This window comes from Sitophilus oryzae, unplaced genomic scaffold (genome assembly GCF_002938485.1).
Source record: "Sitophilus oryzae breed Bouriz unplaced genomic scaffold, Soryzae_2.0 scaffold_179_pilon_pilon, whole genome shotgun sequence".
Lineage (NCBI taxonomy): Eukaryota > Metazoa > Arthropoda > Insecta > Coleoptera > Curculionidae > Sitophilus > Sitophilus oryzae.
Genome location: NW_022146501.1, coordinates 4,663,126 through 4,680,431, shown reverse-complemented (window position 1 = coordinate 4,680,431; position 17,306 = coordinate 4,663,126). Strand labels below are relative to the sequence as shown.

Genomic DNA, 17,306 nt, shown 5'->3' with positions numbered 1-17,306 from the left:
TGTTACCACACACACACACATACTCGGAGTTTGCAGTAATGAACAAAATAAATAGATAATGAGATTACTCAGAAATATATTATTGTTCTTGGTCTTGAATCAAGATATCAATAAATATACAGGGTGAGTGTTAAATAAGTGCAAATATTTTTAGGGGTAGTATATTTCGACCCCAGAAACATGATTATGAGATAAAGACACATTTTTGTAAGGTTAAAAAACATTATTTCTTGATAATATGGCAACATAGTAGGTATAGTAGATTAAATTTACAAGATAGAAAACCCAGAAAAGACCAAGTAGTTCTAAAAATTTAAACAAAAAATCATTTTTATTTGAAATTTTCAAAGTAAAACAACTCGGTTATTTTGGGCTTTTTTGGAAAACGGTAAAGAGAAACTATGTTTCTTTAATCGAAAACTTATTAAAGATACACTCTGTATACAGTGGTGGCCAAAAGTATGGAAACTTTATACTTTTTAAAATATCACAGAAAATATTGCTATGCTTAAACTCTCAGGAAGAGGAGGCTATAAATGAACAGCTTATCAGCAAATAAAAGTATTCCAAAAATTACACAGCGAAAAAAATCTGTTAGCAGTTTTTATAGGAGAACAATATATTTCTTGTGGCCAAAAGTATGGAAACCATAAATAAATACATTAAAATTATTTAGTTTAAGCTGATAAACGGTACGATTTGCTTCAGATAAATATAAACATCATGCCCAAGTCTAAATATTTCTCTACGGATTTAAAAAATAAAATAGGTGAATTATACAAGAGCGGTTATAAACAAATTCAAGTAAGTAAAAATTTAAACATTTTAAAAGGCACCGTTTCGAAAATAATTCGTAAATTTAATAAAACAGGGAACGTTTCGGCAGCTTTTAAATCAGGAAGGCCAAGAAAGTTGTGCAACAGGACAATGAAAGTAATGAAGAGAATATCAATGGGAGATCCAAGAAAAACATCCACAGACATTTCTCGAGAAATGGGTGAAAGGGGAATATCGGTGTCTGCACGCACGGTGAGAAGAAGGTTGGATGACATGGGATTTTTTGGAAGAGTTGCGGTGAAGAAACCACTAATATCAAAGAAAAATAGGATGGCCCGCTTTAAATTTGCTCAAGATCATCTCACCTGGTCTTATCAGAAATGGAATGTACTGCTTAGCGACGAAAACAAGTTTCAACTGTTTGGTAGTGACGGGAGACGTTATGTCCGAAGACCAAAAGGTACACGGTACAGCCATAAGTACCAGATGCCCACAGTAAAACATGAGGGTGGGAGTATAATGGTATGGGGTGTTTTTCTCGCTCAGGTGTTGGTCCTCTCGCTCAGGTTGGATAATGGACCGTTTTTTGTACAAAGACATATTGGATAATAATATGCTGCCTCATGCTGATGAAGAAATGCCACTCAGATGGTTGTTCCAGCAAGACAATGATCCCAAGCACAAATCTCAGTTTGTTCAAAATTGGTTAAATGAACATAATGTTCCACTAATGGATTGGCCCTCACAGTCTCCGGATCTTAACGCCATAGAAAATTTATGGGACCATTTGGATAGGAAAATTCGAAGCCATTCTATTTCAAATAAAAATGAATTATGGGAAGTGCTAAAAACTGAATGGGCGGCCATTTCCAGTAAAGATTGTACGAGATTGATCGATTCGATGCCACGAAGATGTAGAGAAATAATTAATTCAAAGGGATATTCCACTAAATATTAGTAATTTTTATATTATCTTGAATTTTAATAAACATTCTTCTTAAGTTTCCATACTTTTGACCAAGAAAATATTCATAATTTTTTATATATTTTTTGATAGCTGTAATTTTTTATTTAAATGTATTAGGTTTTGTAGGAAATTATTTGTAGGTCACGATTATATAAGTCGTTTTATTTCATATTTTAATTTCTCAGCATAAATGACAAATTAAAAAAGTTTCCATACTTTTGGCCACCACTGTATATTGCACTAGTCTGGATTTAAATACTGAACACCTATCCTTTTCATATAATTTTCTGAACATTTTACTAGGTCATTATAATTATTCAATTATTTCAGAGCGAGTATCTGTACTAAAAAAACAAAATAAAAATAATCTTGTGCTGTAAATTCCGAAAGATAAATTATCACAGTAATTACCTTAAACGGTTTATTATCTAGGTAACACGAGAAACGAGCGACAGCCAGGCTAGTTCTGTTACGAAATAAAGTGAAAAAATAAATTTAATTTAAGGCCGACATTTGAAAATTTAGTCTAGCACCATTTATTATGATGTTATTCGGTATTCTTTCAATGTCCATTTACTATCTACTTACTCGAAAATTACTATCTCTTTTAACAAATTAATTAACGGTTTAAAAAGTATACAGTGTGTAAATACATGTGATTGTTTCTCTAAAATTAAGTTTTTAAAATCATCGAATCAGGGAAATTTTGGATTAGAAAAATTACAAAAAAATCAATTTACCTGTTAATGACAATGACAGATAGCAACCTTTCCTGCCCTGTATCCTCTTGGTGGACAAACTGTATGTTACCTACAAAGATATTGGGATTAATATATAGAGTGAACCAAAATCCACTGTCCATACATTTTGTTCTACGTACAAAAACAAAAAAATTCAAAATATTTCAAAATATACCATTCACATTCACATTCGTGTCTACCTGTGTCGGCATATTTTTTCTTGTGTTACAATTATTCATTTTTTAATATGATTTTACACTATATAACTTGGTAATATTTGATAGGTAATTTCATCTCGTTGGAATTTGACTTTCGAAAAATCCGTTTGCCAAAAATAAGCTTTTTACGACAAGCAGTTTAAGCAGAATCGTGGTTAATCAATTACCCAACTTTTTGGAACACCCTGTATGATTTTTATAAAAAATTCAAAATAAATTATACGCGTCCAAGCGTTTTCCCGAAAGACTAACCGTTTTTTAAATAACAAATATTGTAATATTTGAAAGGCGTTTTCACCCTCTTGGAATTTGACATTCGAGAAACCCCCCCTTATCGAAGCCCTACACCCCACAGTCAATCCGTTTGCCAAAAATCAGCTTTAAACGTCAAGCAGTTTAAGCACAATCGTGATTACTCAATGGTCATATTTTATGAAACACTCTGTATAAATTTTTAAAAAATCTTAAAATATGTAAAACAACAAAATAAAATATACGTGTTTAAGGGTTTTTACGAAAAACTCACCGGTTTATAAATAAAAAATATTCTAATATTGGAGGGGTGGTTTCATCCCCTTAGAATTCGAGTTTCGAAAAATCCCTTCTTATCGAACCTCTACACCCTAAAGTCAATCCGTTTTCCAAAAATCAGCTTTTTACGTCAAGCGCTTTAAGCAGGATCGTGATTAATCAATGACCAGATTTTTCGAAACACCCTGTATACATTTTTAAAAAATCTTAAAATATGTAAAAAAGCAAAATAAAATATACGTGTTTAAGCGTTTTTTTTTTTGGAAACTTGACCGTTTTTTAAATAAAAAATATTGTAATATTTGAGGGGGGTTTCACCCCCTTGGAACTGGAATTTCGAAGAATCCCTTCTTATCAAACCTCTTCAACCTAGAATCAACCTGTATGCCAAAATTGAGCTTCTTACGTTGAGTGGTTTGAGCAGGATCGTGATTAATCAGTGAGTCAGTCACTTAAGGATTTTATACAGGGTGTTTCGAAACAAATGCGAAAAACTTCAGGGGGTGATTCCTTGTTCAAAATAAAGGGTAGTTTGCTTCATAAACGTTGGGTCAAAAGTCAACCATTAGGGAGATATTGCGGTACAAATATGGCGGAAAAATAATGTTTTTATTTTTTATCTTGAAAACGAAAAGAGATAGACTAATAAAATTTTATGGAAGCATTACTGTTGTGAAAGCACACTTTCTGGTAATTTTTTCACTTTTTTAAAATGAGTGGAAGGTGTTGAAATAAACTACCCCATTCATTCTTGTTAACGAAATTTAAAGAAAAATCTTATCAAACACATGCAAAAAAATTAATTTGGATAGTTTAGTTTGTTTAAAAACTTTTTTATCTCTTGTATTTTTTTGATAAAACTCACCGATTTGAAATTAAAAAATAAAATGTAAAGCATTACATGTCAGGACAAAAAACCTTTTCTGATAAAGAATCTAGTGGGCTGCTGTAATTTTTTTAGGAAAAAATCTAGTCGGCCGCTGTTACTTTTTAAGATGTTCCTAATATTATTTTATTTGACATTACTCTACTGCAATACGTTATTATCTAGATGATTATTATTATCGTTATTATCATAGATTCTTAATCTAAAAATGTTTTTGTCCTGACATGTAATGCTTTACATTTTATTTTTTAATTTCCAATCGGTGAGTTTTATCAAAAAACACAAGAGGTAAAAAGTTTCTAAACAAACTAAACTATTCAAATTAAAGCATTTGCATGTGTTTGATAAGATTTTTCTTTAAATTTCGTTAACAAGAATGATAGAGGTAGTTTATTTCAACCCCTTCCACTCATTTTAAAAAGTAAAAAAGTACCTGAAAGTGTGTTTTTATAACAGTAATGCTTCCATAAAATTTCATTAGTCTATCTCTTTTCGTTTTCAAGATAAAAAATAAAAACATTATTTTTCCGCCATCTTTGTACCGCGATATCTCCCTAATGGTTGACTTTTGACCCAACGTTTATAAAGCAAACTACCCTTTATTTTGAACAAGGAATCATCCCCTTAAGTTTTTCGCATTTGTTTTGAAACACCCTGTATATTAGTATAGATTATATTATGTTTCAATGACAAAATATACACAGGTCATAAACTCGTCACCAAGCTATAGACATTAACTTAAGTTTACTTCCGATTATATTATAGTGATGAAGTGAATTTAAGTAAAAGGTTAGCCGACAGACAAGTGCCAATACAGAATCCTTCCCCCGGTATGGGGAACTTGGACAAGGACGGTGCTTAAGTATAGTAGTACTAGTAGCATTGATTCTAATGTGGTAATTTTCTAATGTTGTTATGGTTCGTTACGTACCTAGATGCCTGGCTGTGTGCATCCTTTATCTCATCTAACGAATTTGAGCGAGAGTGTTGAGATTAGCCTCCGAACGCGTGGTACTGTCAGTGATTAAGTGTTGTTTGAGTTTTCTTTTTCGTTGCTTTTTGGAATATCCAAAATGGTTTATACTATATCGGATAAAGTGGATGGAATACCTGAAAAGTGAGTGTTTATATTTAGATTATAATTACTTATTTTTAGATTTTTTTAATTAATTGTTAATTTAATTAATTTGTATAAAACGTATCAGAGATCAAAAACAATTAAAAAAAAATATGGATGTAAAAATTAAACAGTTATAAAAAAATATAAAATAATAGTGACAAAGAGAGACGTGACATGTTTGTGTTTTTTGATTTTTTAAAGAGCATTACTCCAGATTTTAAAACATTTTGTTTCTCATAAATATTTTTAATAAAAATAATGAATAAAATACATCTGTATGAATATATTTACAAAAATCGAGTCAAAAATTATATTTCTGAAATAAAAAATCCGAACTTATTTAAATTTAGTATATTAATTACGTTATAAAGCTCTATACAGGGTGGTCCGAATCGTATTCCGGAAACTTCGACAGCATATTCTGCAGATAAAAATAAATATAAAAGTTCGTATAAATGTATGTCCTAAAATGCTTAGTTTCGGAGATACAGGGTGTAAAAGTTTCATTTTTATTTCGATTTTTTCCAAATAATTTCTGAAGTAACGTCAATATTTGGATGAAAATTGGTATCTGGGAGTATTGTGACACGAGAAATTTGATTTTGATGTCAAAATTACTCCTATTTGTAGGGGGCGCCACCTACATGTATTTTAACTGTTTTGAAGAGTAATAACTTTTCGACCGTACCTGTATAAAACCACTGACTAAAAAAATATACATTTTCATGACCTTTTATGTAAAAAATGTCTCTTGGTAAAAATCGCTACGAGCAACCGTTCTCAAGATATTTAGAATGGAAATAGTCAATACATGTCATTATTGACAAAAAGTAAGCACATGTTGAGTATAGTAATTTGACTGAAATAATAAATTTTAATTTTTTTAAATTACTCATAAGTTTTCCTGCGAAAAAATGATGATTAAACAATTTTTTTTGAACTTTTGACACAAAAAAATTTAAAATTTATGATTTCAGTCTAATTACTATTAACATGTTTAATTTATGTCAATGATGACAGGTACCTATTGATAATTTCGATTCCAAATATCTCGAGAACCATTACTCGTAGCGATTTTTACCAAGAGACCTTTTTTATGTAAAAAAAGTCGCAAATGTATATTTTTTTACTCAGTAGTTTTATACAGGTACCGAAGAAAAGTTATTACTCTTCAAAACAGTTAAAACACATGTAGGTGGCGCCACCTAGAAATGGGAGTCATATTGACATCAAAATCAAATTTCTCATGTCAAAAAACACCCATCCACCAATTTTCATCCAAATATTGGCGTTACTTTAGAGATTATTTGGAAAAAATCGAAATAAAAATGAAACTTCTACACCCTGTATCTCCGAAACTAAGCATTTTAGGACATACATTTATACGAACTTTTTTACTTATTTTTATCTGCAGAATATACTGCCGAAGTTTCCGGAATACAATTTGTACCACCCTGTATATGTATAGGTACAATGTTTAATTAATAACCTACTCAAAAAATTATTGTTAACGGGGCGGTATATTAAACTTGGATATTAGTAAAACCATATTTTAGAAAACAAGACAAAAAAATAAATCTATATACCGGGTGCGTCTCAAAAGTGAATCAGCCCTATAACCTTTTTATTTTTTCAGATAAAAAAACGGGATTTGGTATGTTAGTATTTGACATAAATTAGGATTGATTGACGTATTCAATTGTTTTCGACAAATTTTCGATCACTTTTTGTTTCACCGGAAATGCGGGAAATGATGACAACGTTTGATTTTTAAATGGCATCCTGTGTGTATTTTTACTTTATTCGATAGGAAATGACACTCTGATTAGAATGACATATCTTATGTCAACTTTTAACATTTTCGCTTAAAAAAATGATCATCAAATCGTATTTCTATTTTTTCAAATGGAACAAGGGTGGCTCATTAGCACATTTGATTTTTTTTACGAATAATTTGGTACCATACACTTGGTATTTCGAGTCAAATTGTCATTATGAACCGCATGTTACAATTTCAAACAAACCATATGCTCAAATGTCAAAAGTTGACATCTCGAATGAAGTAGAAATATACAGAGGGTGCCATTTAAAAATCATAAGTTGTAGTCATTTCCTGTGGAACCAAAAACAATTAAATACATCAAAAATTCCTAATTTATGTCATATACTAACTAAATATCGTTTTTTTTTTATCAGAAAAAATAAAAAAGTTACAGGGGGTGAGCCACGTTTGAGACGCACAGGGTATGTATACTGCATTCCAGATATTTTAAATAAAAATTGTTCAAGAATATTAAAAGGATAGTTAACTACGACAGAATTTAATTTATTTGTGACCATAGCAACGCAACACCTTTATTCTTTTCATCATAGATCTTTCCACTTGTAGATTTTTCATCTTAAGAATTTGTAAAAACATTTGATTGGCAAGGTAAACATATACATATTAAAAATTAGCTTGGTAATTTTCCTAAAGGCTACAACGCTTTAAATACTATATTTTACAGAACTCTCGATATTCTTAAGGTTAAGTTGACCCTGTAGCACGTTTCTACCAAGAATGTATGCAAAACTATATGCCATTAATACAAATTCAATCAAGTTAAGTAGTACAGTGGTGGCCAAAAGTATGGAAACTTTTTACTTTTTAAAATATCACAGAAAATATTGCTATGCTTAAACTCTCAGGAATATAAATGAACAGCTTATCAGCAAATAAAAGTATTCCAAAAATTACACAGCGAAAAAAATCTGTTTAGCAGTTTTTGTAGGAGAACAATAGATTTCTTGTGGCCAAAAGTATGGAAACCATAAATAAATACATTAAAATTATTTAGTTTAAGCTGATAAACGGTACGATTTGCTTCAGATAAATATAAACATCATGCCCAAGTCTAAATATTTCTCTACGGATTTAAAAAATAAAATAGTTGAATTATACAAGAGCGGTTATAAACAGATTCAAATAAGTAAAAATTTAAACATTTTAAAAGGCACCGTTTCGAAAATAATTTTTAAATTTATTAAAACAGGGAACGTTTCAACAGCTTTTAAGTCAGGAAGACCAAGAAAGTTGTGCAACAGGACAATGAAAGTAATGAAGAGAATATCAATGGGAGATCCAAGAAAAACATCCACAGACATTTTTCGAGAAATGGGAGAAAGGGGAATATCGGTGTCTGCACGCACGGTGAGAAGAAGGTTGGATGACATGGGACTTTTTGGAAGAGTTGCGGTGAAGAAACCATACTAATATCAAAGAAAAACAGGATGACCCGCTTTAAATTTGCTCAAGATCATCTCACCTGGTCTTATCAGAAATGGAATACTGTACTGTTTAGCGACGAAAGCAAGTATCAACTGTTTGGTAGTGACGGGAGACGTTATGTCCGAAGACCAAAAGGTACACGGTACAGCCATAAGTACCAGATGCCCACAGTAAAACATGGGGGTGGGAGTATAATGGTATGGGGGTATTTTTCTCGCTCAGTTGTTGGTCCTCTTGTTAAAATTGATGGAATAATGGACCGTTTTTTGTACAAAGACATATTGGAGAATAATATGCTGCCTCATGCTGATGAAGAAATGCCACTCAGATGGTTGTTCCAGCAAGACAATGATCCCAAGCACAAATCTCGGTTTGTTCAAAATTGGTTAAATGAACATAATGTTCCACTAATGGATTGGCCCTCACAGTCTCCGGATCTTAACCCCATAGAAAATTTATGGGACCATTTGGATAGCAAAATTCAAAGCCATTCTATTTCAAATAAAAATGAATTATGGGAAGTGCTAAAAACTGAATGGGCGGCCATTTCCAGTAAAGATTGTACGAGATTGATCGATTCGATGCCACGAAGATGTAGAGAACTAATTAATTCAAAGGGATATTCCACTAAATATTAGTCATTTTTATATTATCTTGAATTTTAATAAACATTCTTCTTAAGTTTCCATACTTTTGACCAAGAAAATATTCATAATTTTTTATATATTTTTTGATAGCTGTAATTTTTTATTTAAACGTATTAGGTTGTGTAGGAAATTATTTGTAGGTCACGATTATATAAGTCGTTTTATTTCATATTTTAATTTCTCAGCATAAATGACAAATTAAAAAAGTTTCCATACTTTTGGCCACAACTGTATATATTTTATATATATAAAATAATTTGATAATACTTACATAGACATTAAATTCTTGAAAAACGCTAAAGGAGGAAACTACTTCAAAGAAAGTACCTGAAAGACCAAAAATAATCCTGGAACTCCTCGAATCCTCGAATCGAAGATAGGTTTATCCATTTTTCTTTTGGAAATGGCTCCCTAAAAAAACATTTTGATTTAGAAAGATACATAATTATGATATGAAGTATTGTTTTAACCAACAATATATTCAAAATATTTAGGACCATATTAGAAAAAGTTTGCTTTGTTTCACAATCGTTTTATTTTTTATAAGAAAATAATGAATCTCAGAAAACTCCCAATAAACCAACTGCCCGAATTTCTCGAATACATTGTATATAATTTTTTATAAGAATCTAGATCAATCGTCAATCAATATACACAGTGCCATCATTGAGTTTTTCAATCAAAGTAACTTTGTTATTATTAGAGATAAACAAATTTAAAAATTAGGGAGCAGATTAAATTATAATAAACTAGCGTGTACCAGCGACTTCGTTCGCGTCGAATTAATCATTTGTAATGGTGATGATAAAGCAAAGCAAGAATTTCCATTAACATACAAACTGGATAAAATTTTCTCACATTTATGTCAGCATGACAAAAAACAATATGGCGATATTATTATATAACTTGGTAATATTTGAGGGGTAGTTTGATCTCGTTGGAATTTGACTTTCGAAAAATCCGTTTGCCAAAATAAGCTTTATACGTCAAGCAGTTTAAGCAGAATCGTGGTTAAGAAATTACCCAACTTTTTGGAACACCCTGTATGATTTTTTAAAAAATTTCAAAATATGTAAAACCAAATAAATTATGCTTGTCCAAGCGTTTTCCCGAAAGACTAACCGTTTTTTTTTAAATAACAAATATTGTAATATTTGAGGGGCGTTTTCACCCTCTTGGAATTTGAGATTCGAGAAACCCCTCCTTATCGAACCTCTACACCCCACAGTCAATCCGTTTGCCAAAAATCAGCTTTAAACGTCAAGCAGTTTAAGCAGAGTCGTCATTACTCAATGGTCATATTTTATGAAACACCCTGTATAAATTTATAAATATCATTAAAAATATTGGAGAATATTTATAAAAAAAATCGGCATTTTTTTATTGGATAATGCACACATATAACATATATTATATTAATATTTTATTTATGAATATATCATTTGGATTGCACGTTTTTTGTTAATGCATATTGACATTAGTGGTTAATGCTAAATATTGTATAATTTTAAATCCAGAAATTCTACTGTATAATACCCTTATAATACCTTATTAATTATTAATATTTAAAATGATAATGACTGGTTAAATATAAATATGATATAGATAATAAATTGTTAATTAAAACCTATCATTTCAATTTACCATTATAGAGATATTATTTTTTTTACCATATGGAAATAGAGTATAAATCTCTAAACTAAAGAATATAAATAATAGGTACCTACTCAGGGTTTTTATTAATTATGTTTTATTAATGTGTTAAAGCAGAGAATGATACTTATACCAAAAACAAAACAAAACAAAAATATGTCCAACACAGAACATCTTATTTATTTTTCGGACACAATTTGTTGGCAAAGCTTGAACAAAAAATAATTGGACAATTTTAGTTGACAGTATTTTCAGGTATTATACACTAATTTGAACATGGTGAAGTGTAATGGTCTTGTACAATTTAGGTACGTCAGATTTAAAAAAAAATATACAGAAATGAGAAGAGGGACACTTAAAATGACGTGATCAAATTATAATATATGTTATTTATCGGTTTAATATTGCTACTGTCATTTTTCAAAATTAATGTGGAAAAGTATAAATAAACCAAAATACCGATTTTCAAAATTTCATTGTTACCGCCAGCGATACGCAAAAGAAAAATAAATTATAACCTGCGTCCTCTTTGTCACCCTTATTAAACCCTAATACTTGGTCAAAAAATATATCATTCTAATCAAGTGATCTCAAACATTTAGCCGAATATCCGTACTTAAAACGTTAAAACATTAAGTCTAGAATATAATAATATCTTTACATCATTAACTTTAAGAATGGCAAGTACCTAAATCGTACAATCACCAAATGAAATATTTACTAGAGTGAATGTATATAATATTAACAGAAATACATATTTAAACTGTACTTACTATAGTTAGTACATATCCAACATGAGTATAATTCTGAAAAGAACACACAAATCACTACTCATCAAGCACTAAACACTACCGCACATGTTCGAGGAATAACATCAACTAAGTTTATCAAAGATTATTTATTTTTATACCTAAGTACAATATATCGTTTTTTGTTAGTCTTGGAATTTTAATATTTTAAATAAGTTATGTAATAATTTCGAACAAAAACTAAAATGTTTCTCGTTTAGTTAAAGCAAAAGTCGCTTTAAAGATGGGTAGCGATCCCTAAATAATAGCCCCTTAGTGTTTTTTTAATTTAAAGAGTTTTAGTTTTATATATTCATATACAGGGTGGTCCCAATTGTATTCAGGAAACTTTGGCAGCATATTTTGTAAATAAAAGTAAGTAAAAATGTTCGTATAAATTTATGTCCTAAAATGTTTCGTTTTTTAAATGTATTTATAAAATTATATACAGCGTGTTCACTACATACGACACGAAGTATTGTAGCTTAACGATTAGATTTTTACAAATTGTAAGTTTGGTTAGGTTCATTGAAGGATTATTAGAGCTACAATTTAAAAATAATTTTACAGGTACAGAGTGTTCCAAATAAGTAAAATATATTATTGTTGTATTTTTTTAAGATTCCACGATTGAAATAAAGGTAAATTTGATTAAGGTTTATTACCCGTAAACCGTTATTGAAATATTTTCAATTTTGTGAAATTGCAGTAAAAAATTTAAGGCTTTATTTCTTCAAGGGTATGAAAGTTTTTAATACTAAATATTTACTGAAGATTATTTATTGGTCAGATATTGTGCTGCAATAATAAAAATTATACTACTTTATAGAGAATGTCCAAAAATTTATATTTAATAATTATTAGCTTTAACGGCAATAATTTGTCTAATTTAAATGGAACACACTGTATATTTTACTTGAATCAGATACATAATTTAATTGTCTATCAAATTCTGGTTTTTATCTATCTATCTCTTCAAGTTTTCGTAGAAAATGCATTTTCTTATAATTTAGACATCATTTATTTATATACCCATGGAATATTGACATTTTAGAGACTTTTTTAAAGCAACATATGTGCAAAATGAACAGGTGGTAAAAATAATAATATTGCAAACCCGTTTGTTTACAAAAAGAAAATTATTTAACTATTTTTGTAAAAGGGTGTACCAATTAAATATACCACCATTGTTTTCACCCAAAAATTAGTTAAATACATACTTAATTGTTTTAATTAATAAATTATTCTAAATTAATGTGGATTTGACTCAAAAATAAATATAATAATAAGTTATGAAAATGAACATCTCATGTCTCTATATCTTTTACATTGAATACAGTATTATCTGATTGCGATTTAAATGATGATATCGACTTCACTTATAGTTTCCTATTTACAAATATACAAATATTCAAATTAGTTCAAAAATCTATGCATTTTCCTACCCAATCTGTCTAATTTAAATATTCGGATTCTTATTATCATTGACGTCCTTACTAAAGAAACTCGAGCTATATTTATAAAAGATACAGTAAATATTAGCATTTAACTAAGCTTATAATGCTTAAGGTGCCTAATTGAATGTCAGAGAGGCTCTTCAAGCGACATTGTTTGCCAACTTATTTCTATGTTGGAAGCCATTATTTTTAGTAGGGCATACTTGAAGTCCGCCAATCTTCTTTAGCTTTGTTTTTGATAACGAAGTCTGTATTAGAATTCTCATAAATAAGTTATTTAAGGACTCTCCATTCAAACAGACTGTTTTAAAGATATTTACATAACTGTGGCAACCCCTTTCGGATAATTTTTTGTACAATATAAAAAAATTAAGCAAAATTTGAATAATATTTTACACCCCACTATTTTAAAAATTTTATATATTGTGTTTTAGTTGACCAATTTTGATGATTTTTTAAGTAATTTGTAGCTAGATTATTTGACTTTTTAGTATCTCTTTCTAAATTAACAATGAAAGTTTCTATCTGTCAATTATACGACGGAAAACAAAATGTTGATATTTTTTTGAAAGTTCGAAACATCCTGTGGAGTACGTTAACAAAGCATAGAATTTAAGAATAATTCTATCATCTAGGTTTTTTGTTTCGATAGTTTGTTTGTTGATACATCTAAATAGCATTATTTTTTTGGAGATATTAGGTGCCCGGTGGCATGGCGTAGAGGTACAGGCTCTCGTCTACCAATCTGAAGGTAGTGGGTTCGATTCCCACACCCGGCATTTCATCAGCTGACTATTTTTATTAAAAAAAAATCGGTAAAAAAACTTTTAAGTTAAACGGTTTTATCTTATGTGCACTGAAAACTAGAAAATAATAATAACAATTAGGTATTTTGAACTTCTAGTTCAGAAATATTTTAGTACTAGGCAGAATATAGCTTTTAGGCATATTAGACTAAAATAAAAACGTGGGGCCCATTAACTATTGCTGTAATACTTTCTTCTATACTAAGTGTGGATTGCATCGACTTACTATAATCGTAACTGGAGATTTTGACAATCAATAACCAGCCGTGGCGGCTTCACCAGCGAACGCCGAGCTCATGATCTACCAAAGTATAAAGATATGCTTTGCCATAGGTAGGATTTCAGAGGTGCCCCACGTTTTTATTTTAGTCTAATATGCCTAAAAGCTATTCTGCCTAGTACTAAAAATATTTCTGAACTAGAAGTTCAAAATACCTAATTGTTATTATTATTTTCTAGTTTTCAGTGCACATAAGATAAAACCGTTTAACTTAAAAGTTTTTTTACCGATTTTTTATTTTCTAGTTTGCAGTATTTAACGGAAATGCCTACCGAATCTTCCTCATTCTATTTAATTCATTTAGTGCATCATTATTACGTAGTTTTTTACCTGATAATTTATTACAATCTGACGCTCAGGTGTTTCTGACGCTAACAACTCACTCTATCTGTCGCGCTCTGATGCTAGCCTAGACTCATGATGCTCAGGTGTTTCTGACGCTAACAACTCTCTTTGTCTCTCTCGTTGTGATGCCAGCCTAGACTCATGACGCTCAGGTGTTTCTGCCGCTAACAACTCTCTCTGTCTGTCACGTTGTGATGCTAGCCTGGACTCATGACGCTCAGGTGTTTTTGACTCTACCAGCTGCCTTTGTCTCTCACGTTGTGCTATTAACCTGGCATCATGTTGCTCAGGTGTTTCTGTTGCTAACCGTTCTCTTCGTTTCTGTAGTCGACTATAGGTTTCATTTTCACTTTCTTTTGCACGTTTCGTTCTATACTTTTCTTTCGCCTTTTCGAGCCTTCTTCTTCGTTGTCTAGCAGTTTCGTTTTTATTTTTGTTTGTTTTTTTATTTATTGTTTCCATGTTGTTCCCACGAGTAATGGACATTTTAACGGTCGACCCCCCCAGAGGTTCAGTGGAGGGGCAAGGCTATAATATACAACAAGAAGCGCCCAATCTTGAGGGGACGCTTGCGACATTACATTTTTAGCCACCCTAATGCCATACAGTCCTCAGCACGTTTTAACCTATTACCTTAACTTGGGTGGTAAAGCTACCGCTAACAACGTAGGTACATCTAATCAGCTATTTTTTTTATCTGTCCTTCTAACGTCACACAATCTTGGACACAACTGTTCTGGACACGACTACTCATGCCCTCACCTAATACGCCATTTTGTAACGACGTCCATCTTGGATTTTAAATTTTGTCATAATCACAGTATTCTACTAGTGTAGCTCTTTCATTGAGGGGGTTGTGGAAAAATATGAAATCCGCCATTTTGTACCGGCGGCCATCTTAAATTTACAATGTTATTGATATTACTATATTGTATTGTCATCGGAACTAAAGGTGTGTACCAAATTTCAGATCAATCTGACAACAGGAAGGTACTTAAATTTCAATTTCTAATTTTGACCCAACTAAATAAATACCGTACGGGTCGAGCTAAATAAAACCGTTTAATAAAAATAGTTTGGGTACCTAGGTCGACTCAGCCTTAAATGAGTACTTGGGCTTCACAATCCTGAGGTAATAATAGGCGGTTGAAGCATAGTGCTAGCCACAGTACCTTCCTTGTATACCGAACGGCTCTAGTATGGCAAGCTGTACCTTGCTACTCCCAAGGCGTTAAACGTTATATATGGGAGCTATTATTATTATTATAAAAGAAACTAAAAAGTAAAATAATTTACCTACAAATTTCTTAAAAAATCCTTAAAATCGGTCAACTAAAACAAAATATATTTAACTTTAAAATACATCAAAATTTTAAGGTGCCTGTTTTTCATGTAGGTGAGTGTATTATTTCACATCATTTATGTTTTATTGATTTTATTAAGTGTCCATATACATGTTATTAATGTAAAAATGCCTATAATATGTTTTCTGATTAATCTGAACGACTCTAGATTATATTATAAAAAAGTGTTATCGTTGCTATCAATTAGGTACTTTGATAGATTTTCACTTTATTTTACTCTATTTGAAAAAGGAGCTCTCTACCAAACTATCCAAGCTCTTTCCTTTAATCTTGAGCTCAAAAGAAAATTATACTAATCCGGAATCACATTTGCATGTTGAAATTAGTGAAAAACTGGACGAGGACTAGCCTAGGGGCTTTTAATCATAATTGGAAACATTCCCTTGCCTTTGACTTCTTTTAAGAGACTCTTCACTTGGCCCCCTATCTCTCCGCCATCTTTTGCAATCACTTCGCTCTGAAAATTTACGATTATTACAAAAGCTATCAATTTTGTCGACGTCGACAAGAAAGAAGATCAAATTCTAATTTAGTCTAATGAAAAACTTTTTTCCCCTTTCATTTTTTTCTCGGCATAAAACAAATTTAATGGTGTTATTGACATAGACGTAAAACTTTTAAAAAGGATTTTTAAAAGAATGGCAGCCACCAACAAAATATTTCTGATGTTTGGACTAAATTTTCTCGAAAATAAGGACAAAATTTAAAATTCCGTTACAATACGGAAATATTTTGAAGTTTTGTGATTACGGTAAAATATAATTCATATGGTTTTGTAACAAATTGCTCGCAATTTTATGGCAAATGCTGAAGCTCCCCAAGTAGCATTTTCACGACTTGCGACCACATGTTTACTAAGCACAACGTTGGATTAGTTAGCTCCATACCCTAGGTATTAAAATAAATGTAAACGTTGTTGTAACGTTGTGCCGACGTTGAACTAGTACTACAACAAAGTAAACGCTTCTGCGACGTCGAATAAACGTTGTCTTGTAACCTTTTTTGCTTAAGTGATCTTTAGGTGATTCGGACAACGTAGTTACAATGTTGGGCAATAAAGAGTTTTCCGACGTCACTTTCAGGACCTATTCCAACGTTGTTTAGATTTCCTTATTCTTACGTTGGTAGGACGTCGAGCCACTACCTTTTTGCAACTATATTGAAACATAACCTTAAATCTTAAATTTTCATTTCATTGTTCTGTTCAGTCAGACAGTTCAGTGCTGTTTTTGTTTTTATAAAAAAAATTAATTAAAACGGGACGTAAGAAAGGCACGTATAAAACTAAATTTAAATATACATCGACATATTGCCGATACTTTATCCACACCCTCGTTTATTCAGAATATAGAGGGCGGCACAAGCTAGACTCTAGGATGACTATATTAGGCAATCTTGCGACTACTACCTGTTAAGGCTGAACTCCGACTTTATTAGTCCAGTATGCGACTACTCGAAC

The 17,306-nt window shown here is 30.9% G+C and overlaps 2 protein-coding genes and 1 long non-coding RNA gene across 3 annotated transcripts in view; 1 reads left to right on the top strand and 2 right to left on the bottom strand.

The window, feature by feature from the left end:
• The window catches only part of LOC115882716, a 48,758-nt gene extending 37,097 nt beyond the window's left edge, over positions 1-11,661 (bottom strand). Inside the window, exons 1-4 of the long non-coding RNA XR_004050231.1 lie at positions 11,581-11,661; positions 9,426-9,565; positions 5,051-5,229; positions 2,485-2,554 (exon numbers count right to left, since the gene is read on the bottom strand). This is a non-coding gene — a long non-coding RNA (uncharacterized LOC115882716). The remainder of the gene's footprint in view (positions 1-2,484; positions 2,555-5,050; positions 5,230-9,425; positions 9,566-11,580) is intronic.
• The window catches only part of LOC115882709 (putative serine protease K12H4.7), a gene marked incomplete in the record, with an annotated part of 747,005 nt that overhangs the window by 389,730 nt on the left and 339,969 nt on the right, over positions 1-17,306 (bottom strand).
• The window catches only part of LOC115882712 (UNC93-like protein), a 91,661-nt gene continuing 79,532 nt past the window's right edge, over positions 5,178-17,306 (top strand). Inside the window, exon 1 of the mRNA XM_030900935.1 lies at positions 5,178-5,236. Within this exon, the coding sequence (XP_030756795.1) occupies positions 5,193-5,236 (44 nt within the window). The 5' untranslated portion in view covers positions 5,178-5,192. The remainder of the gene's footprint in view (positions 5,237-17,306) is intronic.